The 24,714-nt window shown below is 40.8% G+C and overlaps 1 protein-coding gene across 2 annotated transcripts; it reads right to left on the bottom strand.

Annotated features, from left to right (window-relative positions):
* Nucleotides 1–503: 503 nt before the first annotated feature.
* secisbp2l (SECIS binding protein 2-like) lies at nt 504–23,961 on the bottom strand. 2 transcript variants are annotated; one of them, XM_086025187.1, is made up of 18 exons: nt 23,686–23,961; nt 17,571–17,776; nt 15,634–15,961; nt 14,437–14,575; nt 13,397–13,644; nt 12,890–12,914; nt 12,406–12,473; nt 11,955–12,065; nt 11,754–11,873; nt 10,158–10,325; nt 9,922–10,063; nt 9,633–9,802; nt 8,023–8,155; nt 7,769–7,931; nt 6,574–6,794; nt 4,994–5,148; nt 4,676–4,895; nt 504–4,492 (listed from the first exon to the last, which is right to left on the bottom strand). In XM_086025187.1, exons 1-18 carry the CDS (start codon nt 23,704–23,706, stop codon nt 3,864–3,866), a joined length of 3,267 nt encoding a protein of 1,088 aa, XP_085881313.1. In that variant the 5' UTR covers nt 23,707–23,961; the 3' UTR covers nt 504–3,863. The 2 variants fall into 2 exon arrangements, with proteins under 2 accessions (XP_085881313.1, XP_085881314.1); XM_086025188.1 differs by having other exon boundaries at nt 13,421–13,644.
* Between the last annotated feature and the right edge of the window lie 753 nt (nt 23,962–24,714).

Raw genomic sequence — 24,714 nt, 5'->3', positions numbered from 1 at the left:
CTACAGTACAGTATTAACTACAGCCTTTGGCCCAATCCCAATACCTACACTTGCACCTACCGGTTTTCGCTGAAGTGCAAACGTAGTCGAAGTGCACGAACGATTCGAGGGACGCGGTCTCAGCTGAAGTACGGAACAAGAACGCAAAGGGGGCGGGGCGACCGAGCACTTCGCAGAATTGGGGACAGCCTACGCACTCGTACCCTCGGCGGGAACGCGCAAAAGGGAACAAGGGCCCAAGTGTGGGTATTGTGATTGGGACTTTGACTCCCTAATTCCAAATACAAATCGCCATCTGCTTGAAGAAAATAAAGTATGTTATTTTGGACTCCACATCCGCAGAAATAATCCAAAGGTTAAATGTAGAATGGGAATATTCGCATTGCATATTCTAAATGTCAAATTGCCGTGTCACGCGTACACACGTGCGGCAATTTTTTTTTTTGCTGGATTCTGTGTAAAGTAAAAGACAATTGTGCATAAATGAACGAAACACTTCCATATTAATTACTCTAACAACATTTTAATAATGTTAATCACCAGTCCATATAGTTCAGGGATTCCGAGAAACAGCCTCTTACTTTGCTAGTGATGTAGTCAAGAAAGACAGTCATAAATATTCATATAAAGACATAGAACACACTGAAAAAGTACTTCATTGAACCGTTTTTTTGTTTTTGTTTTTTTTTGCTCATTTTAAAATCACAAGACCTCTCTTTAGTACTGTATGTACATAGTGCAAAAAAAAAAAAAAAAAAAAAAAAAAAAAACATGCTTGTTGTCGATGAACACTTCGATGGATGTGGCAACAAAAAGGCCCACAAGGACAAAGTACCTTTTATTGAACTACAAATACTTTTAGAATCCAAATGTGTGACATTTAATCACACAACTGACTTTTTGAATTTACATATAACATGGAAAAATGGCTTTGGGGAAGTGGGTGATTTTCTTTTTTTTTTTAATACAAAATTAACTCCTCTGAGTACACACGTCGTTAAAAGGATTAGCATTAGTAGTGTGAATGACGTCAGCCATGCTTTAGTAAACAAGGGTCTTTGCTATCTTGATAGCTGTAGTTGGACATAAACACACATGTAAATGCTTTTTGAACGAAACATCCTAGTTTGGAATGGACAACAAATGAGTAACTGCGGTGTACTAAACCCTTACCCAGCCCCGACATGACTTCATTGGAAAGGCCTAAAGCCCGAACGGCGACAGTTTATAATGTAACACTGACAGCAACACAGCAAGATCAATATGACAACCCAGTACTGTACACAAACGCTGTTTTGCTTCTTAGAAGTTAAATCCCCTTACGTTATCTGAACGCGAAATGGGAGGGGGTTATTCAAAGACAAACACTTCTTGCAGACTGATAAGAGAAATTTGAAAGAGGAAAGAGTCTTATTTTCTTCCTTCCCACCCTCGTGGAGCAAAGAAATGGGGGGGGGGGGGCCTCACATAAACACACTATGTACAAAAAGGTAAAGCTCATGAACACAGCAAAGTAAATGTAAGATATGTGCCTGTAAACAAACACTCACACCCACAGAGACGTAATTGGTCTGCACTCGATTAAGACGGGAGCTGAGCAGTCACATGATCTCTGAAACGTTTCCGAACACTTACTCCCAGAAACGGAGACTCTGGCAACTTGGGATGAGTAAAAATGGAAAACTTTTCATCCAAATTCAAGTGTTGCAGGTTACAGGTTGAACATGAGTGTGTGGGTTTTTTTGTTTTTGTTTTGTTTTTAAATGAACCCGCTGCCACTTGGTCCGCGACCCTCTCCGTGGCATGCGAGTGGTCTGCACTGACGGATACCTGAGATTAGGGGCCTGATTTACTAAAACGCCAAATAGTACGTGCTAGTGCATATTCACTCACTCTAACACATTGCGTGCACTGATGACAAGAAGTGTCACACTTGTGGTTATGAGTTATCACCGACATTTGGGCGCACACCACCAAGTGCAAAATTAAGTTTGAGGTGATGGAATTGGAAGTGGAAGAGGCAACCAAATATCTCTCTGATCATGAACTGGATGCATCAGCCATTCTGTGGGAACATGGCACTTAAAACTTGGAACAGCACACCGTAAAATCTGCTGTGGCAGAGACTAGCGCCAGTTGTCACGTTGCATTTCTGTGCAGCAGCAGTCATTTTAGCCAGAGCTAAACAGAGTTTTGTCATGGGTGAAATGGCGTGATTCCTTCCTGGGACTTGCGCCATGTCATCAGTGATTCTCCAACTATAGTGGTATGTGGGCTGCCTCTAGTGGTATTTAAAAAAAAAAAAACACTGAATTAAATGTACTTGTTCGTGCGTTACAGTTGCTTTAACTTGTTTTTTTTTAATCCAGCACATAACATTTGTTAAGTAAGGTTACGTTGTATTTAACTTTTAAATACATTTTCATTTATTCTTTTAGAACTGTTTGTATTCAAACATTTGTTTAGGTATTTTTATTTTCCCGTTTAGGTGCAGTGCTACGGTGCATATATGGAAAAATACTGCAGTGGCATACACTCCTTGTAAATACACCGTGGCTGTCAGGTGGGAGCCTCATATGGTCAATTTCCTTTTTTCAGTAACCAATACTATTGGTCTGTCCCCAAATCGTTTGTTATTTTTATGCATTATTTACCAATTAAGCATGTGGAAAAAAGTTGAAAAGTCTTTAATGCTCAACTGTGAATGAGAAGCAATGAGAACCAAGTCTGGTTGTTGATTTTTTTTTTTTTAGACACTAACAAGTGAAATATTAAAGAATTTTTGTCTGAGGGGTTGGTTTTAGCCGCAGACTTTGATGTGCATGGATGGCGGTTACAAATCAATGACAGCTAGGGGTGTAACATAAAAACGATTTAATTGGAATTGTATTGAATTGGATCATCGGTTTTGATGAAAATATGCAATTGCATCAAATGGAAACTAACTGTTACACTGTAAAATATATCGACATACGTATCGAATCATCTTTTATTGGAGTGATGCACACTCCTAATGACTGTCAATTTTGGGGATTTTTTGGCGTATTAAATTAGCCACTGAAAATGATTTTGGGGTGGTGTTGCATTCACCACGCTTCCTGCATCAAGATTCGGGTTAAGGTCAAAATTCAATTTTCTGACAGATCCGGAATAACCCGTTTACATGCGCGAGCAGACATCGTTATTCCCGTATACATGGGTTAATAAAGGAGTACCCCAGGGTTCTTACTTTTTTAAAAATGGAATTTGAACAAATTGGGGCTTTTGCAGGTGTTTATATGGCCATATTTCGGTCAGGGTCACTGACTGCATGTAAACTGTCACTGATGTTGGTGCACACCTGTACATGTCAGTGATAATAGGGAGAATGCGGTGTTCAAGTAAGGTGGCTTTTATTTTTGAATTTTCTGAGAATTATTTTGGAGATGCGAGGATTTCGCCTGACACCAACGTTAATCTTCAGGAAACCACTGCCTCGGTTTTGATGAACACTTGGGTCTTCTATGCTATGTGTATATTAATGTTGCTCAGGATGGTGGGACTTGGTGTCAAAGGTTTGAGAACCACTGTCTCAGATCATTAAGAAGCTCGAATACTGCATTGCTGAATAGACAATATGCCGCGATGATTATTGTTTCTGACTTTTTTACACAAGTGGAAAAGATTGATTATCAGTTAGTAGATCAGCTTCCATGCGCCTGTTTTTGTAAACGCAAATTTTGAGTAAATCAGGCCCTAGGTGCGAGGTTAGCTCTGGTGCCAGGCCGTGGAGATGCAAGGAGAACAGCTGCTGGTTTCGTCGGATGCGAGCATGTGGGAGAGACCAGGTGGGAAGCGGAAGACGAGGAAGCAGAGAAATGACGTCAGGCCGTGACCTCCTTGGCCTCCTGCTCTTTGCTCTCCACATTGGGATCTGCGATACCGTCTGAAACGAGGTCTTCCTCATCCTCGCTCTGTGCTCTCTCCTCCTCATCCTCCTCCTCTTCTTCATCCTCCTCCTCCTCCTCTTCATCCTCGTCCTCCTCTTCCTCCTCTGTACTGTCCTGGCTCTTTCCCTGCTGCATGTTCTCCAGTGTCTTCGACACCCACGACTCGATGCGGCTGTTGAGGGTGGGCACCTCCACGGAAATGGGTTCGGGCGTGTAGTCCTCCTCTTCCTCGTCCTCTTCCTCGGCCTCCTCCAACATGCCGGGGACCAGTGTGGAGGTGGTGGAGGTGATGGAGGAGTTGAGCGGGCCCCTGCAGCTGCCGTCCAGCGAACCCGTCTCGGTGCTCTGCTGGGAGGCCAGCTCCAGGCGGTCGTCAGTGCGGACCTCGTCCCGCTCACCGTGAGCCTGCGTCGGCAGCGCCGCCCTCGGTGGGACGGCGCTTGTGGGGACTGCCGGGGTCTCGTTGTCTCTGTGGGGAGCAACGGAAGGGGAGGGGCCGCTTGATTCGGCCTCCACTGGCTCCTGCAGGTCTGAAGTTTCAACCATACTTCTCCAGTTGGTCTCTGCAGGAAGTGGGAAAGGCTCGATGAATGTTTTCTTAGGACAAACAAACGTATAAAAGCATTACACTGAGTAGCAACATATGAGGTACATTTCCTTTTTTTGTGTGGTTGGGAATCACTGATATGCCATTTTTCTACCACAACAAGCGACAAACGATCACTGCCAGAATAAAGGGATCTCACCATACTCCTTCTCATTGACCTCTGAGATGGGCTCAGAGATGACGGAGCAAAAGGAGGTCGCGGATGCCGCAGAGTGGTTGCGTGAATGTCCCATGTGGTGCGGGACTTTCTTGACGTGTTTCAAAGCCTCCTCTGCCTGCTCCTGCTCCAGAGATGACACCATTTCCTTGTAGGCCTTCCTGGCCTCTTCTGTTAGGGACACGAGGTGGTTGAATAGTTCCTGAAAGAAACAGATGAGAAGATGCATTCCATTTTAGGGAGAATTTTACCAAAAAGTAGAGGTAGAAACCAAGGTAGTGTATTTGAGTGCTCTTTTACATCAGCTCCAGAATAGTTGAAGATGCCAACCACACTAACAGCCACGAGTTTGTTGACGCAGCGTCCGAGCGCTTTTTTGCCCAAGGCAAACACAAACGGGATCCCCTGCTCTCTGGCCATGGCAATTACATTGTACAGCGCTTCATCCAAACCACCTGCAACACAGTAGCCAAGTCACAGAAATTGTTACAATTCTGAAAAATAAAAAAGCATTGGAAAGCGAAATGACACTTTGGGAGGGTTTTAGTTGATCTCTATGGAGTTGGTGGCTTCTATCAAACATTTTGCCTTACTAAGAAAATAACTGTTTTGACTTTCAATGTGTATATATTTATACTTGTAGGATACAGTGATGTAGAATTGAACCCTCAGTAGTTATATTACTCATGTATGCTTTATTGAACATGACTTGACCAAAACAATAAGTCATTTAAATCAATTGCAACAAGGGCAGACTGTGGAAATAAAAGTGGCAAACGCACACTGAAAACTCATGACCATCTATCCGTCACTAAGTTCCCGTTTGTATTTCCGGCCGACCCGCAGGGCGACAGCCAATCGGCGTCAGTGTACATATCACACGCAGGCACGGCACGAGCAGACACGTCGCCAAATAAAGAAAATAACAAATAAAAATAACAGACACACGCGAACGGTGATCGTGAAATTAAAACAATATTATGGGGTACATTATGTCATTGTGTCTGTGGGAGCCAGAGGTATAAAACTGTTTTTTAATTTTTTTAAATTTGATTTGTCTGTGTGCCAAGAGTGCGGCACCTGCGTGTGACGTGGTACCGGTAGAGTCCGTTCTCTACGCTTCTTTGGCTGACTCGGACCGACCGGGCGGGCCTAAAATACAGACGAGAACTCACTGACGAATGTCCACCTCTGCTCATGACATTCACTTTCCTGTGACTGTCTCGCAAAGTTTCAGCTCATTGCGGTCTTCGTGTTTTATAAAACCTAAAAACTTCCAGGCATCTGCCTTCAAGCTGGTTGGCGCTGATTTCAGTGCTTCCACCATGATGTTTTGATATGCTCCTCACATAGTCATGAGATCTGGTGTGACACGGGAAGTCACATTAATTTATGGGAAAAATACGGATTAAAAAAAGAGTTTCGGACTGTGAGAAGGAAAATGGATTTTGGAATTTATTTTTTTAAACCCAGCCCTAATTTCCAATACAGTAAGGGCACAGCTCGTCCCCACCTTAAAAGCGGTTTGCAATTGCAAATAGAAAACCAAACCATACCAAGATTCAACCAAATGGCGCAAATGTAGTCATTTTTTGACTTTTTATTTACTTGGTCTGAGAACAAAAACAGTGAGTAATTGTTTTTCAAGCAAATAACAGAACACGTTTCCAAAAACAAAAAAACATAAATGAAAATGCAAATTACGGTGGGGGTTCACTGTCCATATCTATAGGCAGTCAAAGCAATCTGATTCGTGCATTAAATTGGGACAGAGCACTTGGACCTCCACATTAAATCCAGCCTGAATAAGAAACAATATATGCCTGTGTACCTAATCAAGTGCTAAGGAAACATGAGTAAAGTGAAAACTAATTCCTCACCTTTGGCTTGGATCTTTTCACAGTTGGGAGAGATGATGACACACTTGATCTTACGCAGCTTCATGTGCTTGGTGACCTCTCGGAGGCCCATGACGAGGCGGCGTTTGGACTTGGCCTTGTTGGGCTCCTTCTGGTAGAAAAGGTCTTGGAAACGGACCAGCGCCTGTAGCAGCAGCGTCACGCTCTCGTCAATCTCCTTCCTCAGCACTTGGTTACAGTACCTGTGGAGGGAACAAACATAACACAATAACGGTAAATACAAATCACCACTAGTGGTGTAAGAAATGAGACAAAAAACTTTTCTTTGACTTTTGGGATGATCATCGGCAGTTTGGAATAATGCAAAAGAAATCAAAACACATAACCTTAGGCTTTAATTGTTATTGTTGTGATGAGCTGGTGGTCACAGAAGAGGTAAAGGAGGAGCTTAGCCACAAGGGCCGTTTGGAGGATATGAATGCAAAATGTGTTGGAGAAGGGTAGGCAAGGACAATAGGCCTACAGCAGGACACAAAGACACGTTTGTGGCCACTTGCATACATTTTTGCTGAGGAGGCACAATGTGTCAGACATCTGTGCCATCGTCTACAATTCTGCATTGTACATATCAGTCAATCAATCAATCAATAAAATTTATTTATATAGCTCTTTTCATACAAAAAAAATGCAACTCAAAGTGCTGTCCAATAAAAATGTCCAAAACACAACATAAAAGGAAGAACCGCGATGAACTGTGTCAAAAAAGACATGACAAGACACAGAGAAACCATATGAGGAATGGGTACGCTGAGGGGAATGACAGCCCATGGGCCACGGGGAGTGTCACCATCACAGAGACCCCCGGCCCGGATTAGCCGGGGAGACCCCACACCTAGTTAGAGGCCCCCGGTTATCTGGACCTAAGGAGCCCCGGCGTTGGCGCCCCCCGGGGGAAGGGCAGCCACCTCCCCGACACGGAGGCTCCCCCCATGAGGAAACACTAGAGCTAAAAGCTAAGAACAACAGAAAACAACAAAACTAAAAGACAAGACAGTAATATAATCTAAGAACTAAAAACCGTATGAGAACAAAGGTCCGCCCTTACAAAAGAAATATACGTGATAACATCTAAACGCTCCTCCCAGTCAAGGATTTTTTCCAGCGAGACAACTATTGGCCAGATTCCTGAGAGGGATCGTGAGAGTGAGTCACTTACTCTCTGAAACGTCGACTGTGGATTATTGTGATTGCGTTTGAAGCCATCGGACTCCCGATTCCGGAGCTTGAAGGAGAACCCTGTGAAACAGGCGTGATGCTGTATGGAGAATTCTGACTGGCTGGGGAGAGGGATGCGTCACTGGGCACACTCAGGCCATTTTCTGTGACATAAAGACAAGCAAGGAACTGTTAACTAGGATTTTTTTTTTAGTGTATGGCAACAATAAAGTACTCATAATTAATTTTCCCCACCTTCTTGAGAGGCAGGCTCTTGGGAAAGATCTTCAGTAAAATGTAAACAATCATCCCCATGCTCTTCTTGGCCAAGCGACTCTTGCGCCATGCTTGTTTGACCTTTTTTGCCTTCTCTCTCTTTAAGAATAATCTAAAAAAAAACAGCAGAAACAAACAGTAAGAACAAGGACTACACTGTAAAAAATAAAAGTCTGCTTTAAACAGTTAACTGTTGGTGACCACAGTTACCGATTTTATGCAACATATCATGTAACAGACAAAAGTATTGCAAAAGACCTCTTGATTCAATGAGTAATCGGAGGTTAGGCTAGATCACTTCTTCCCTTCATCTATATTGGTTATCTTACTAAGACCTTTTCTAAGGTCCATAAAGACATGCTTAGATGGCTATATTCTGGGCTCTTCCACGTTCAACTGCAACAAATTGCAAAATAAGACCCCTCTGAGTAACCAATTGTAATTTCCTATTTGTGGTTTACATACATAACGAGTAAACACGATACTTTTGTACACTTTGGGCCTGATTTACCAAGATCCTAAATAGCAGGATTGCGTGTGATTTAATAAGATTGCGATCTTTTACTAAGATCCCAATAGCCGGTGCTAAACTGTGTGATGATTCGCTCTTATCCAATTACAATGGCCATCGGCAACAAGTGTAAAAAGGGCTGCAAAACTTAAGGGAAATTTTGGACATTTTCCTAGCAAACTATATCAGCACAAAATTCTGTTTTTTCCTACTTTCATGGTGTATTCACCTATATTGTCGCTGCCTAGCCCCTCCCCCCAAAAAACGCCATCTTGCTAGAGTTTCCAGACAGCATTTTGTTCAAGTTGTATTATACATTATATTGCGATTATATCATTGCACTCTCATTAACACCACCCAAAAAATATGTGCAATCGCTAATATGCAAAAACAAACAAAACAAAACAACCTAATAATTTATTACGCTGTCATCGATTAAAATAGTACAGACACAGAACAGCCAGTGCACTTCAAAGTCTGATGTCCATCTGATCCCCCACTGTGTAAAATGTCACACGTCCCATGTCATCTTCACAAACGCCTTCTCAAAGGTCCCAAGTCATGAGCGATGCAAAAAATAAAACAAAACACAAGAAATTAATGTATCAAGAAGGTATTAATTTGCAACTGAGCCTCATGGCTCACGAGGGTCTTTCTGCAACGAAGCATAACAGCGATCGATTGTAATCCAACAAGCCAACTAAAATCGCCATGAGTTTTTGCAACACTTCTTAGACATGACTTGCGTTCAAGAGAGCTAATGTATATGTTGTCAAGCTACTTTCGCCGCTTTAAATTGGTTAATATTGCGTACAATGAACAAACAGAGTAACGGCAGAAGATTAGTATCAATTTGTGAAAAACAAAAAATTGGACCACTTTTGGACGGAGGTTTCCGCTGGCCAGGGACAATATACTGTACAGTATATACAGTCCCCTCCAAAAGTAGTACAATGACAAGGTCAACAAAAAAAAATTGACCTTGCCGTTACAATGTTTTGGGAGGGGGCTTTATATATTTTGTAAATCAGGCCCACAGTGCCTCCACTGCTCCTGAAAAAAATGATCAACCATTAACCTTCTTGAGAGCTGTTGGTCGCTTGACTTTGGGGATCTCCCGCTCCTTCCCTCGTTTTATCCGGGGAGCAGTGGAATCCAGAGTGTTAGGGGAGCCCAAGTGGGGTTCAGGATGACCCTTCAACATAGCTGCCAAGCTGCCTGTACTGTGGAATGGTGTAGTTGTTCCAACTGTGGGGAAAGAAAACCAATTGAGGAGACATGTAGAAAAAAATTGTGCAGAATTCCAAGAGAGTCTTAAAAGTGAGCGGTGATGTTTGAATGCTAAACATCAATTTGGGCTGAGTAACCTGCGAAAGATAGTGGCTTGGTATTGGTGATTTGTTTGGCCTTCATTGCCAGCTGCTGTTTAGCCAAATCTGCCAGCATGTCTCCTAGGTCCAGCGGGATTGGAGTTTTGCTCTTCTTGCCTGCTGCCTTGGTGAGAGCCTCCTGTAAAGAAGGAAAAGAAAAGGCAGAACAAGGTCACTCGATTAATACAGTTGACTCCGGAGGAACATTCGGCTTTGAGTGCGTAACACAGTACCTCCAATTTCTGCTGCTCCATACTAATCTCGGAGTACTCCTGAGCAGTGGCCACAGCAGCAGCCAGGGCCTTCTTCCTCTGGCTCTTGGCCCTCTTGGGAAAAGACGTGGTAATAGGGATTGGTGTCTGCACAATGTTGATCGGGGAGTTGTCTGCTAGGTTTTCTAGCTGTGATAAGTAAGGAAACAGCGTCACGTTTTTTGGAATGGCTTCTGAAGAGATTCACCACATAGCCATGTTTTTACTAAGTAGAAATTTGGTTCATTTGTAGTACACTTTTTACATTTAAAATGTGAATGAGTTTCAAAGGAACCAATATAGCTCTTACCACATTTAGGCACTCTATTGGGAGTGCCAACTAGTGATGCGTTATGTACTGTAAAGTTTCAAAAGTGGAGCCAGACACTCAGTCAGTCATGTGCAACAACAGATTTAGAGTAACAATACAGATGCACATTTTTTTTAAACGAAAGGTACAACTGTAAACATGGTTGTTTGTTTCCTGAATGATTGCCAGAGCGTCGTATCACTTAAAGAGGAAGTCAACCCCAAACATATTTTTTGCCAGAATATGTTTAATGCAGGCCCACTAGATGAAATACAGCATTCTGATTAATATTGCGTTTGGGGAATACATGTTAAGCAGCAAATTGCACCCACTTTTGGCCATCTCACGGGATGGCCATTTTGTCACTTCTGTTGACTGAAATTGACCAATCACGGCTCATCTGTTTTCTGAAGCTGAGCCATGATTAGACGTTATCTAAGCCCTGAGCAACTTCGATGTTATCTTCAGTCAACAGAAGTGACAAAATGGCCGCCTCCAGTGTTAACCAGGGGTCACAAATGCCAATTTAGGAATGCATATACTTGTACTGCGCATACGTGAAGGTAACATTCAGTGTTTTAAGCACCGCCTCTGGCGGTCAATAGGGATGAAATAGAACAGGAAATACCACAAAGGATTCAACAATAGTTGTGTTTGGAAAATATCAGCCCACAGTATTGGATTTTATCAAGGTTCTTTTCGTTAATTTTTTTGTGGCCGATTTGACTGTGTCAAACTAGCAGCAACGTTGCCATACTTACGTAGCTGCCGGTGTCGTTATTGCTATTTATCTTAAAATTAAATATAACGAAAAATATCTAGCAAGACTCTGTAAAATGTTCAAGATTCCATACTTTCGACATCAATCAAATGCAGAGTTCAACAAACAGGAATAACCTGTACATGTGTTGGAGAAAAACATATTGCAACATAATCTTAGCTAAAACAACCAGTGTGCATTCCTGGTCGCATGTACACTGTACACAATTTACTACAAACCCAACAGGGTAATCTTAAATATTTTTCGCCTATTCAACAAAAAGCGTATTAAAAAATAATAAATTGAAAAGTGTACAATATTGCCAAAATTCCCGCGCTAAACTTTTAGAAAATTAACCAGAAACCCCAGTGTGTGGCAAAATAAACCAGACAAGAGTCAACCACTCCAAATTATTATTACCAAGCTGGCATTACCGGAATAGTGATGTTGACTTTTTAGATAGACATTCTGAGAACAGTTTACAAGTACGTGTATGCACTTCACCTACCAGATTTCTGTGCAGTTTTGGCTGCATTGGCGTCTGTGTTGGAGTTGCTTCTGCTTTAGCGCAGCGCTGGACACCACTTCCAGTGGGTAAGTCTGGGAACTCATCTCTCTCATCTTCATCCTTGTAATGTGTAAAATACATCTTAGAGGAAGAAATCAAAAGGGGAACCAGTGAAATGGTACATTAGCAAGATTTTCCCACTTCAAAGTAAAGGGGCCCCGGAGTGATCTCGTCACGTGTGACCAGTACTGGCTGCAGTCTTTGTTCCGACTGGTTTGGAAGACCACGCCCGGGACAGGCACTGTGAAAATCCTAAAAACAAAAACAAACAAAAAAGCTTAATTTGAGGAAAAATCCCTTTGAATTTCTTGTGTATTTGTACATGTGTGAAATAATGCCACAAACTGTAAATACAGTGCACACACGCATGCATATACTCTATATAGCACACCCCCTTCGATAATATTTCAAACAATATCAACAATGTAATTTGAGTAAAGTTGCACATTTTGGTCTCTAAGTTATATTATTAACCTTAATTTCACGTTATACACTAAACTGATGTTACACAAATTTAGTCTTGTCAACATTTTGGAAATCGTTTTTGTGTTTATTGGCATATTGAAAGCAACTCCAGTGGTATTTACTCTACCTGTGAGAAGTTATTCTGTTCAGGATTCTTCCTCTGGTCTGCTCTGTGGAAATGTACCCATGTACCTGCTAGTAGAGACAAAGAACCACAATTCTGATAACTAAGAAACTACAGTAGATTAAAAAGTGCATTGTAAATAACAGTCCATAATTGAGGCCATTATAACAAGGGAGCCCCACTACAATAAACACATGCACAATCCACCACAAGAGCTGTGTTAAAAAGTCTACTTCTATAATGATAATGGTGTTCACTTTTCCCTTTCATGTTGCAAAATAATACAACACATCTAAATCAAATTTCACCTAGTCCCATCCAATCAGAAAAACTGTTATTAATGTATATTATAACTGATATCACTCTGACCGTCTAAAACAAAACTGAGCATTATTATCTTGGTAACAGCAGTTCTTTTTCAAACTATTGTATTGTGTCTTATTAGGTGCCAAAGAAACGTAGTCATAAGAGCAGCATTTAAACTTACTTGTCATTACACCGGTCTCAACTCCCTAAAGACAAAAAAGACATGATACTGCAGTTAACATATAATAGTTGAATTTGATAGTTGATAAATTGAGCTTTAAAGCGGAAGTCAACCCAAACATATTTTTTTCAAGAATATGTTCCCAGCAGGCCTACTAGTTGTAACACGGCATCTCTGGGGGCAGCCATTTTGTCTTCTGTCGACTGAAAATGACATCACAACTGCTCACAACGACAAGTCACAGCTCAGGTTCAGAAAACAGGCCAGCTGTGATTGGTCGTTGTGAGCAGTTGTGATGTCATTTTCAGTCGACAGAAGACAAAATGGCCGCCCCCGGAGATGGCTAAAACGAGTGCATTTTGCTGCTTAATTTATATTCCACATAGGCAAAATGAATCCGAATGCCGTGTTTCAACTAGTGGGCCTTCTGGGAACATATTCTTGAAAAAAACATGTTTGGGTTGACTTCCGCTTTAAACATGAATAAATAAATAAATAAATAAATACATAAATAGCAGCCTGTTGCCATACTGTAGCTGATGCGGACGTCTCTGCTGTTCGATGTGTTACTCCTGCTGCCTGTTTATGTTTGGGGCTGCAGTATCCACTGTCGCTGTCTATGTCTGCTTCACTGGTACCCTGATCGCTGTAGCTTTCAGCTGCATTGGATGCTTGTTGCCTCTTCGCTCGGTTCTTCCACAGTAGTGGACTGGCAGGCTCCCCAAAACACCGACCGGATACCTCCCCTGGGAAATCTAACGAAAAGGTATCAGATTAGACACATACATTAATACAGTATTGTCATACAAATAGTATCACAGCACTTTATTAATCATTCCATCACTGATATGATACAACTGGACAAAGATTAGAAGTAGAGTCCAGAGTCAAAACAGCAGCAACTGTCCAGATATAAAGCCTGACTTATTGTCCATGAGATGAGGCGTAGCCTGCTAATTAACAAACCTGCTATTGTTCACAGCTCATTTGTGTTTTACAGAGTGCTATTCTCGTTTGGCAATGAATATGTTTAACTGCTTCAGTATCATTATAAAGTGCCTTTCGGGTGCTCGTCAGAATCACTCAGTCTTCATGAAAATTAATTAGATTTACACTGAGAAAAAAATATATTTTTGTGAAAAAACTGAAGTGCGGGGAACTCATTAGAGCATTCATACTGTTGGAATTGTTAATGACATCTTCATATGCATACAACAGTCGTTTACTTTCCTAAAACCAGAAGCATTACAGGTGACATCATGGCTTGCACAAATGTAAATAACCCAACTGGAATCTCTACATTCCCTTTCTGTTTCGAAGCCCAAGCATTTACATCATCAACCTGTATAACCAGATACTGCAGTTTTTGGCAGTAAGCCTAACTTCCTCACTAAAATGAAAGTAACATACCTTTCAGGCAAGGATTTTTTTGGGTGAAGCACTACCATCTTTTACTGCTCCATTAAACAGGTCAACTAAAAGCTTAAATATTTGACAACTTTACATTTTTTACATCCTTAACAAAACTGCAGGAAGAAGATGCTTACCTGTCTGCTGGGCTGCATCCACCAGTAGTACTTTCTTAGTCCAACCATCGCGACTTATGTTGCACACTTCCTTCTGAACAGCCAAAGTCCTGTTTGGGGGGCGGCGACCCCTCGGTGGCTGGCAAACGCCTAAATGTTGCTTTTTTTTTATATAATGGTGAGGGGAAGACAGTTTGCTGTCACATAATCATCTTCAACATGAGAATACCACAATCCAAATGCTTGGAGATGGTCTTACAGCCTTTACCTTTAACGTGTTCGTCTATTATTTTCTTTCTAATCTCTTGAGACAAATCTCTCCTTCGCTTTCTCTGGTCATGTTTTAGTGTGTTTACACACCATGTCAATAAACAGCACAGTGACTACTTGTCAACCTTTAACTCTTTCACTGCCATTGATGAATTTACTTCTCTTTTCACAGTCCAGCCATTCAATCCTAGGAACTTCTTTTTATATTTTTTTCAAACTTTTTCAAACGTTAGGGTAAAAGAGGGTCTGAAAATGTCTGGCAGTGAATGAGTTAAGTAGGCCCACTGACCGCTTGCATGTTGGAAGACACCTGTGATGCCAATTAAAAGGACACACCTTGGTCCAACATGTCCCTATAGTGAAATTACACTGGTCGACAGCAAATTTGAATCAAAGATGTCTTTATGTGTCGCTAAACGCATTTTAAAAATGTCTTTACTTTTGTAGGTTTGTAGTTCAATTTGACCTATAAAATCTTGCGCAATACAGATTTTACCATGCGTTGTAATTTATATCTATGGCGTTTCAGAAAAAAATTCCACCTGTTAGTGAACTGAATGCTCAATTCATAAATATTACTAAAAATATTACTATATCACATATTATTATTATGAAAACATGTTCAAGAAAAACAAGGGCAGGATCAGCGCAAATAAAAAAAAATAGAAAAGTTTACTTGCACCTCTGATTAAAAAAAAACAGTAAATATTTGTTGACCAGTACAAAATTTTCTAGCTGTACTATCATTTCTGTCCAAACCTGTTTCATGATTTTTTTTTTTTTTTTAATAATTTTGTTGAACCACAATTCCGTAGCAATGTCTGAATGTTCACAAAATGTGTGTACTTGTTACTACTATTACTTTTCTTTTATTAGTAGTATTTTTCTTTTATCAACAGAGAGGTATACATTTGTGTATGTGACGAGTGAAAAGTTGACTGTTTTTACCTTCGGCATATTAGGTCGGACCATGCCTCTCCCTCTGTGATTCGCTATCCCGTACGCCGGCCCAAGAGGCAGAGGCCTTTCGCCAACATCTGCCGAGACTGGATTAACAACCCCAGGCTGCACTGACCCAGCATAGGGGCCTGGGAATGGTTGATAGAAGCCCATCATAGGGGGGCACGGGGCAGGCATAATCTGGTAGTAGGCATAGTCATTGGACACGGGTGGTTGAGGGGAAGACATGATTGGGTAGGCCAGGTAGGGTCCACCGGGGCCAGGGTTAGGCTGATGCCAGCGCATGTCCCCTCCATTGTACATTGGATGTTGCTGCCTGTGAAGAAGAGAAGGAGAATATTTTACACTCCTAAAGCAGTGTGTTAAGATATCATTGAAAAGTCAGCACTATCACTTAAGTGACTTTGTTGAGGGCATTCTGTAAGACCAAACGCTTTTGTTACTCCAAGAATCACGAACATAAACCGATTTCGACAACATTTAGCAGCCAGTATACTGCTTATCATTAATAACACGGCCCAGAAACTTTTCCACAAAAATCCGATACCAAATTTTTTTCTCCTATCGCTTAGAGAACAGCAAATGACAATAACATTGCAATGATCACTGGCATAGTCAGCAATAGCAATAGGTATTACTGTTTTGTTTTTTTCTATCTGCATCTGAGATGCCCTTTTCTGTTGACGTTTCTTGAAATGCAACTTGTGCAAAGGAATAGCAAAGTAAAAGTATTTTCGTACTACTAATAGCACATGTAGTCTAATTTACAGAGGTGGGCATTCCGTCTGACTGACCGACCGGGTCTGTCTATAAAGATGACAAACCCAAGTGAATGAATCAATGAAACGGATTAATCGCCCAGTCCTGGTATATACTCTACCAAGATGATCTGATTCTTAACATGAAATACACATATTAAAAACAAAAACAAAAAAAATCAACAGATATATGATGTTATTAAGAGGGGAAAGGCCTCTAGAAGAGGGACGGTAGAATATCTGTTTCACCAAAATGAAGTACATGGTTTGTTAAGATGGTCCGGTGACATTTTTCACAACCAACTCGCTATAGCGGTCATTTCCTTGCATTCAAATAGTGCGGAAGGAAACAAAGGCGCGGATGTGTGCAGAATATAGAAGATCACTAGTGAGGACAAAAAAGGAGCCACTGGAAACTGGTTGTGGTGCCATGTCCACTCGGGAACCCCGGTGCGGTCGTATATATTCGTTCTCACGCCATCTTAAAATGAACGACTGTAACTCAATAAATACATTGTTGAATTGAAGTACTGATGTCAAACCTGTTTTCATTACTTGAGTTTTGGTTTGCACCCAGAGTGTGAAACCATGTGTAAACTGGGTAAAATGTGTAAACTCTTTGTCATTATTACTGCATTAATGGTTGCAAGGAGCCTCTCAGTGCATATTTTCAAAACAGGAAAACATGCAAACGTGTTACTGCCACTCTATTTTGCATGTCCATCCTGAAAACGGAAAAGTCACCCAAAGATTCCATTGTATCACATGTAGTGAGAAAAGTTGAAAGTTGAAGGGGAAGTAACATTTTGGCCACCTCATGATGCGCTGGTTTCAAACACAAAAACAAAACAAGAAGTCTGTTCAATGTCTTTTTCTCATGGGTGTATTTAATTAGAGACAGCAAGGACAACGGGCGTAATCATGCTCATGCTCGCGGAGATATCTGCTCGCACACTGGTGCAGAACAATGCTGGGAGGGGCAAAATGCCAGGAAACTGAGTGAGACTACTTTACATGAGAGGATTCTTCCATTCAAAAGGTGTTGTTTGCTCCACATGCAATTTAAAGTTGGCTAACAGTGAGAAACATGCAAGCTCCATGCTCCAAAAATCATGCTAATGCAGTGCCGCATATTAACTATTGGGTTCATTGTGACACTGAGCGTACCTGTTTGGTTGGTTCTCTTGAACAAAAGGGTAGCAGGTGATGAGGTAACTTGGTATAGGAGTAGTTTCCACCCCTCCGCTGCCCCCTCCTATGCCTCCGCCACCTCCTCCTCCCGGCTCTCCAGACAGACTCATGCTGACCAGCGATCCTTCGAGACCTTTCCTCTGTGGGATGAACGGTTCCACTTCGGCTGAAAGTTTCACATCCTGTAAAAAAAGGAAAGCATCATTACTGTTGGGAGTGTGAGCAACGGAAGCAAATTAACCATTACATAAGACATTAGAAAGACAATTAGCACTCACTAACTGTGAAGGCTGGGTTATTCCGATCAATGTACGGTGTTTGGAGCTGAGCCCTGCCGTGAACAGCGAAAATACACAAGTAATAGATGCCTCCCTTAAAAGGCTTGTAATGGCCTGTACTATGTCAGTAAAGCTCTACTTTTCTCATAGACAGGGCTATGGTCTGGCTAACTGAAGCTCCTGCCCTCATTTCAACATAGTTCCATGGCACCAAGATGGCAAATGGTAAATATGGAGTGGAACACTTATCAGACCCAACATTAACAACGGGCCTCATTCACGACCACGTGTCGAAATGTTCGTAGTCATGCCTGTATGTTAATAAATCCGAATTCAGTCTAATTGATAGCACGTGACCACGTTGCAAAATTCTGTATAATCCACACCCATTTTACCCCCAAAAAGGGGAATCAGTTTGACTCCTTATCCAATGCGCTGAGGATTAAAGTTGCGAGAATGAAAAAAAATAAAAACAAAGTTACAAGAAATGGCCCCAAAACATTCAGAACTTTTTCAATCTTTATCGTATTTTTGAATGCTTCGTATGATCGCAAAGCTTGCTGAACACAAAACCTGACAACATAGAATAATGATGGAAATCATTTTTAATTAAGTCCGAACTTAAATGAAAGGATGCTGAACACAAAACATGGATACAGAAATAAATGATTACCCTATCAATGAACAAACGCTGCACAAGTTGCTAACATAAATAAGCATGCTTGATTGATATGTAAATTATAAAGCCTTGGACTAACTAGGAAATGCATGCGGTTTGAATGTCTTTTTCGGGTGCGCCATCGACATACTCGCGCAATCTGATCATTTGGGTGTCAACTCTGGAACTGTGAATAGCACACACTTGAACAGCAAGAGGGTCAAAGTGATGAAACGTGTTCTTTCACACTTATTCATTAGGGCATTAGTTAATGGCAGATTTTAAGTTATTAACGTTCAAATGAATATTACTGATATAAATAACTGTAGTTTCAATATATTCATCTTGGGTAAAGGATGTTTGATTTTTTTTTTTTTTCAAAGGCTGATCCATCAATATTTGTGCATAGACACGCTCTGTGGATGTTTTAGATTCATTCAAGGAATATGCACAAATTCAAGTACAAAGATATTGATGAATCATATATTTTTGTGTATGCATGGTTAGTGAATGAGGCCCAATGTGTCCACGAGCAAACATTTTTAAAGTGCCACAAAAGGACAACATTTTGGTGCAAGAACCAACATCAAGTGTGACCTCACATGAGATGTCTGTGAAGGTTTGATCTCAGAATTTAGCGTACACCACAAGAGCTCATTCCAGTGAACAGCAAGCAGTATGTTTCTGTGGTTTTTCTTTTTCTTTTTCTAGCCTTTCAGCAAAACAAGACTTCCAAACAATCTTTCAAAAGAAGGCACAGCCTCCACAGGAGGTAAGCAGAAGTTAACAGCAAAAGAAAAATGTTTGCAGGAAGTTAAGTAAAGTAAAGCAGACTGCAGAATGTTTTACAGTAATTAACTTCCTTCTACACTTATGTTACAAATAATTACCAGTACGTTGAAAAAATATTTACTGTAATTATTAGTATTATTATTATCCATCCCATCCATCCATTATCCAAACCGCTTATCCTCACAAGGGTCGCAGGCGTGCTGGAGCCTATCGCAGCTGTCATCAGGCAGTAGGCGGGATAGACCAAGCCTATTTCTTTGTGAATGCTGTTATTATGTACATAAACAGAATGCTGTGATTTGGGATTTTTTTTCAAAAAATTTTAATATGAGCTTCGTTTGCTTTTATACAGTATCATGAGCTTTTTATATAATCGCCAACATCCCCACAATATCGTGATAATTATCGTACCGTGAGGTTCATATCATGATATTATCGTATCGTGACATTTGGCTATCGTGACACCCTTAGTAATTACTATTTACCACTTGGATTTTTTTAAAATTAAAAATAGTGCTTCTCTTGCACTGAGACTTGATTTTTACATCTTTGATCGAAACAGTACAGATGAATAAACTCGGGCCAGTGTGAAAGCCACATGCCTAAGCTCTCAAATTCTTTTGCAATTATGTTTCTATCTGCTACAGGGGCTGAGATTTTTATTATTTTGTAGGTGTTGAATTTCTGAGAAAACTTGAGGTTTTCGAGGATAAAGACGACCAACGGTTTTGGGGAGCTGTTCAGCCAGGCGCTTTAGGCCTTAATGGGTTAAAAGGAAGGGTGAGCGAGTTCAGCGAACAAAGAAGCTTCCTAATTTCTCTCAAACAGTGCTTGGGATGCAAGTTACAGTGAAGTCTGTGCATGTAACACAGACAGCGATTGTGTCCCACTACCACTGGCGGTGGGTGGTTTATTTCCCCCTCCACTTTTCCCTCACACGTCCACAAATGTCATCTTGTCTAAATAGAAATGTAGCAGATTACGCCTGGACTGTCAATTCACTAAAACTGAGCAGCAATGTTGACTTCAAGATGTAGGATATGATTGAAAGTGATTGTTTTGTAGCAGTACAAAAGCCTGAAGTGGTACTTACAGGTTCAAGGGCGGGGAACCTATGGCATTTGAGCATCAGACTCAGCCCGTCATTTAATTCTAAGAACAAACCTCAACAGTTTCAATAAAAAAGCCCCCAAACACTAAACCCACATATGCTCATAATATAAAACAAACATTGATCCAAAGAAGTGTAATATATTTTCATATATTCAGTAGGACTTAAAACACTGAAATGGCCCTTGATAGGAAAAAGGCTCCCATAGCAGGCTGTGACAGGATTAGGTTCGAGAGGATAACAGAGAAAGCAACACAGGATAAGCTGATTACACAGCAAGGAACAGCATGGAGTCCACATGTGCACAAGTAGTGAACTTGAATTTCAAACTCACAGGTGAAAATTGTAATCTGGCACTGTTTTGAATGACTCCAAGAGGATGCAACCATTAACTGAGTGTGAATGTGCGTCTCCGTGTGTGCGCGTGTACATGTGTGCGTGACAGTGAGCGTGTGAAGGAGAATAGCTGCAATTGTGAAAGTTGCATTGAGGTCACAGGCAGATGTGCATCCTTTGGGGCTGGTAGAGCCAACATGTATAGACAGGGATCAACTGTGGCTTTTGTTTCATGAGAATTAAGAATATTTGTGCCATACAAGTGTAATTTATTATTGAAATTATTAGTAAATGTCACTCTTGACTTTGCACTGACGTATGTCGTGTGTCTTTGCTGACTGTTTTGGGTGGACTGGGGCAACTATTGAAAGCCATTCAAGATGTTTGTCATGTGGTCAAACAACACTGCAATGGAATACTTACTTCCTCCACTTATATGACCAATATAAAAAGACAAAAACGAACAATTACCGGTATAAACAATGATCAATGAATAACGACATAAGAACAATTTTTGCATTTATGCAACATCCATGCACTAGTACACACTTTGTACTTACTAGTAAGATAATTCACCATACTAGTAGAACAACTGTATCCGACCAGTAACGTCTTTCCACTACTGTATGACATTTGTCCACCCAAGTAGGGCAGCCTTTGCTTACTAGTAGGACTAATGAGGCAAACATGTACCCTTGTCGACATCTGCATGCTAATTGTACAAGTCGATGAAGCGCTAAATGTTGTCTAGTAGAATTCTGTGTGACTACCGGTAGTAGTATTAGTAGCACATTGTTGTCAACTAGTGCACAATTTTTCCTCACTTGTACAAACACAGACAGTAGTTGTCCGGCTGCTAGTATACCAACGTTGTCCTACTAGTGAGCAGAAATGTCTAATAGTCATGACATCATCATAGTGGAAATAAAAGAAGACCGCAGAACAACAGCTACGGTAGTTGTTTTACTACTGCGCTGAATTGTGCTATTACTGAAGACAAAGAGCATGCTAGAAACAATAATGAAAAAAAAAAACAACAGGAGTACTTCTGATTAACTGATTGTTATGATTAAAGGGGTGTTGAGGTCGTAGAAACACTTAATAAGCACATTCATACATGAGCTGCTACTGTCAGTCACAACTGACACCCAGGAATTCAACACTATGCAGATTGGCTAACGGTTAGCCAATTAACGGTCAGCCGCTAACCTGAGCTCACAACTCGCTGACTCCCTCATCATTCACAAGGCAAAGCCTCGCCATTTAAAGACACACATCGAAAGTCTCAGATATTATAGTGTGGAAATATAAGTATGTTCCTCACATGCACATTTTGTGGTTTAACTCATTCACTGCCATTGACGAATTTACTTGTCTTTTCAGAGTCCAGCCATTCAATCCCAGGAATTTATTTAAAATATTTTTTTCAAATTATTTCAAACATTAGGGTAAATGAGGGTCTGAAAATGTCTGGCAGTGAATGAGTTAATAATGCCAAATATTTTTTTTTTTTAATTATTTCAAACATTAGGGTAAATGAGGGTCTGAAAATGTCTGGCAGTGAATGAGTTAATAATGCCAAATATTTTTTTTTAAATCTGATTATTAGCTTTTTACACCTTTATTTTGAATTAAAGTTCATTAACAAACATACCTGTCGACTAATGTTTATTAACCAATTTTTGTTGTGTATTTATAATTGTTTAATGGTTAAAGGGAAAAAAACAAAGAAAATATTAAGCAATATCACATGAGGGATTGATGTACTCCTTCACTTTTTTAAATTGAGAGCTACTTCTTGCATATAGTTTGTTTTTGTTTTTTTAATTAAAACCTGATGCTATTCCACCTGGCATTTTTACCTGAATGCCTAAAAAGGTGCACCCAAAGTAAATATGAAGCTGTACTTGAAGCTGAATCATTTGGAGTATCAACATAGTTTTGGTCTCTTTTTAAAGAATAACACAGAATTCTTCTCCTCAACTATCAGACTCTTTTTAAGTGCTACTGCCACTGAATTATGGAAGTTTGAATACATAAAAGAAAGCAGATTTTATGTCGGTCTATTTTCATTTTTTTTATTTATTTATTTTTTTACAGCTCAAAGGCTCCTCCAATTTCATTTCAAATTTGACAATAATACGACAGAAAATGAACATTTTACACAAGTTTATCTAAGGAGATGTCCAGGCGAACCAAAAGTGTACCATTTGGGGGATCCAATTGCGACCATGTTCACATACGTAGGGGAAAAGGCTGCTATTCTGGAATGCTTCAACATACAAAAATTATCATGGGTTCTAATGATAAGTAATACTTGGGGCTCTCTTATCCTACATCCAGATTAAAAAAGACACACGCCGTGGAGTGGAATGTCATAAATGCTGAAGAACCAGACATTCTTCTCCACACTACCTATTAAACCTCAGCGCCTCACCTAAAAGCACTTTCACGAATTCCTATGGAATGGCCGCATGACAGTTTCTTCTGCGTCTATCGGGAGTGAGCAAATTGTCGCTCAGCTGTTGCTGCTTTCTACTGTCGTCAGTGACAGCTGAGATGTTTTGGCTCAAGTCGCTACAAGCCAAGTTAGCATCAACATAGATGTCGCTTCTCAGCGCAGAAGGTAGTGATAAAAAAAAAAAAAGTATGAAACATAACACATCCTCCACAAGCGACAAAAATCACAGTAAACGTGACATGGATTAAAAAAAAAACACGAAACAATTTCAATGGATGATAGCCGTTATGTGACAATTAAGCCTTTGACGTTAGCACTACAGTAAACTGACGATGCTAGGCACTAACTGCTCAGCTGCCCATCTCAAAACAACGTGTGCTTCAGATGTGTCTAACTACACACATCGATTGAGCAAACTGCAAAATTAGAGTGAGTTATTAAGGAAATTTAATTACCTTAATGTCACTTGCATCCATGTCAGTCACCAGCGCGGCGACTGTCCGTCATTGACCCCACAGTGGACGTCAGGATCTGGGCCTTTTTATCTTCTTCATGGTAAATAACAACAACAAACCCCTAAGGTTCAACAAGATGTACACTCGGATATGACTAAACGTACAAACGGGCTTGAGGCGGAGAAGCGTCCGCTCGCCGTGCGTTAGCTACAAGCGTTGGCCACTGGCTAACTGCGATTGAAGCCCAGTCGACTCTCCAGTGGAAACAGGAGTCACCTGAGCGGAAGTAGTTGGGGCCCAGCCACGCTCCCATTGGCTGGAAGACGCTCCGCGTCCAATCGCGTCATTGGGCACAGTCGCTTTAATGTGTGACGTCAGACAAGCGAGGTATGGTGGATGTAAAAAGTTCACACACAACCTGTGCCAATGTCAGGTTTTTGTGAAATTAAAAAAGGGACCAAGATAAATTATTTTCAAAAAATGTTCTTCCTTTAATGTGCCCCATAAAGTGTACGACTAACCTGGGGTGTTGGGGTCACACTCTCTTCAAGTGGGCATTAAGTAAAAGTGAACGGAGCGTTCCATCTTAAAACTGCGATGGCTGTGTACTGTTCAGAATTATCCAAGCACATTCAAATTCATGTTAAAGGGGAGTCAGCACACTCCTGCCACCTTTTAACAAGCCTCTGATTGACCCCAAACAAAGTTCAGTTATTCTCGTAGGCTTTTCCTCTGTGAATAGACTTTATTCACCCATAATGGAAAGCCACAACATCCATAGTAAAGAAAAGACGAGAGGGAGACTACTGATAAAACTAATTTTAAAAAGTAACCACTTTGAGCTACTGGAAAGGTTGCCACTTGTGTCAATGTTGTTGATCAATATTGATGGAAGTAAGCCACCCCCTTTTTCAATGTCCTTGATTTCATCCAACTTAAGGTCCATGTACTCGTAAACTCTTGGGCCTCACTACTAGAACAAGTCAATATCAAATAATTCACAAACACCTTTTTAGCAAGCCAGTTAAG

The sequence above is a fragment of the Filicampus tigris genome, chromosome 3, assembly GCF_054856515.1.
Source record: "Filicampus tigris isolate MCC_2025a chromosome 3, RoL_Ftig_1.0, whole genome shotgun sequence".
Taxonomy (NCBI): Eukaryota; Metazoa; Chordata; class Actinopteri; order Syngnathiformes; family Syngnathidae; genus Filicampus; species Filicampus tigris.
This window is presented reverse-complemented; position numbering and strand designations above follow the sequence as displayed.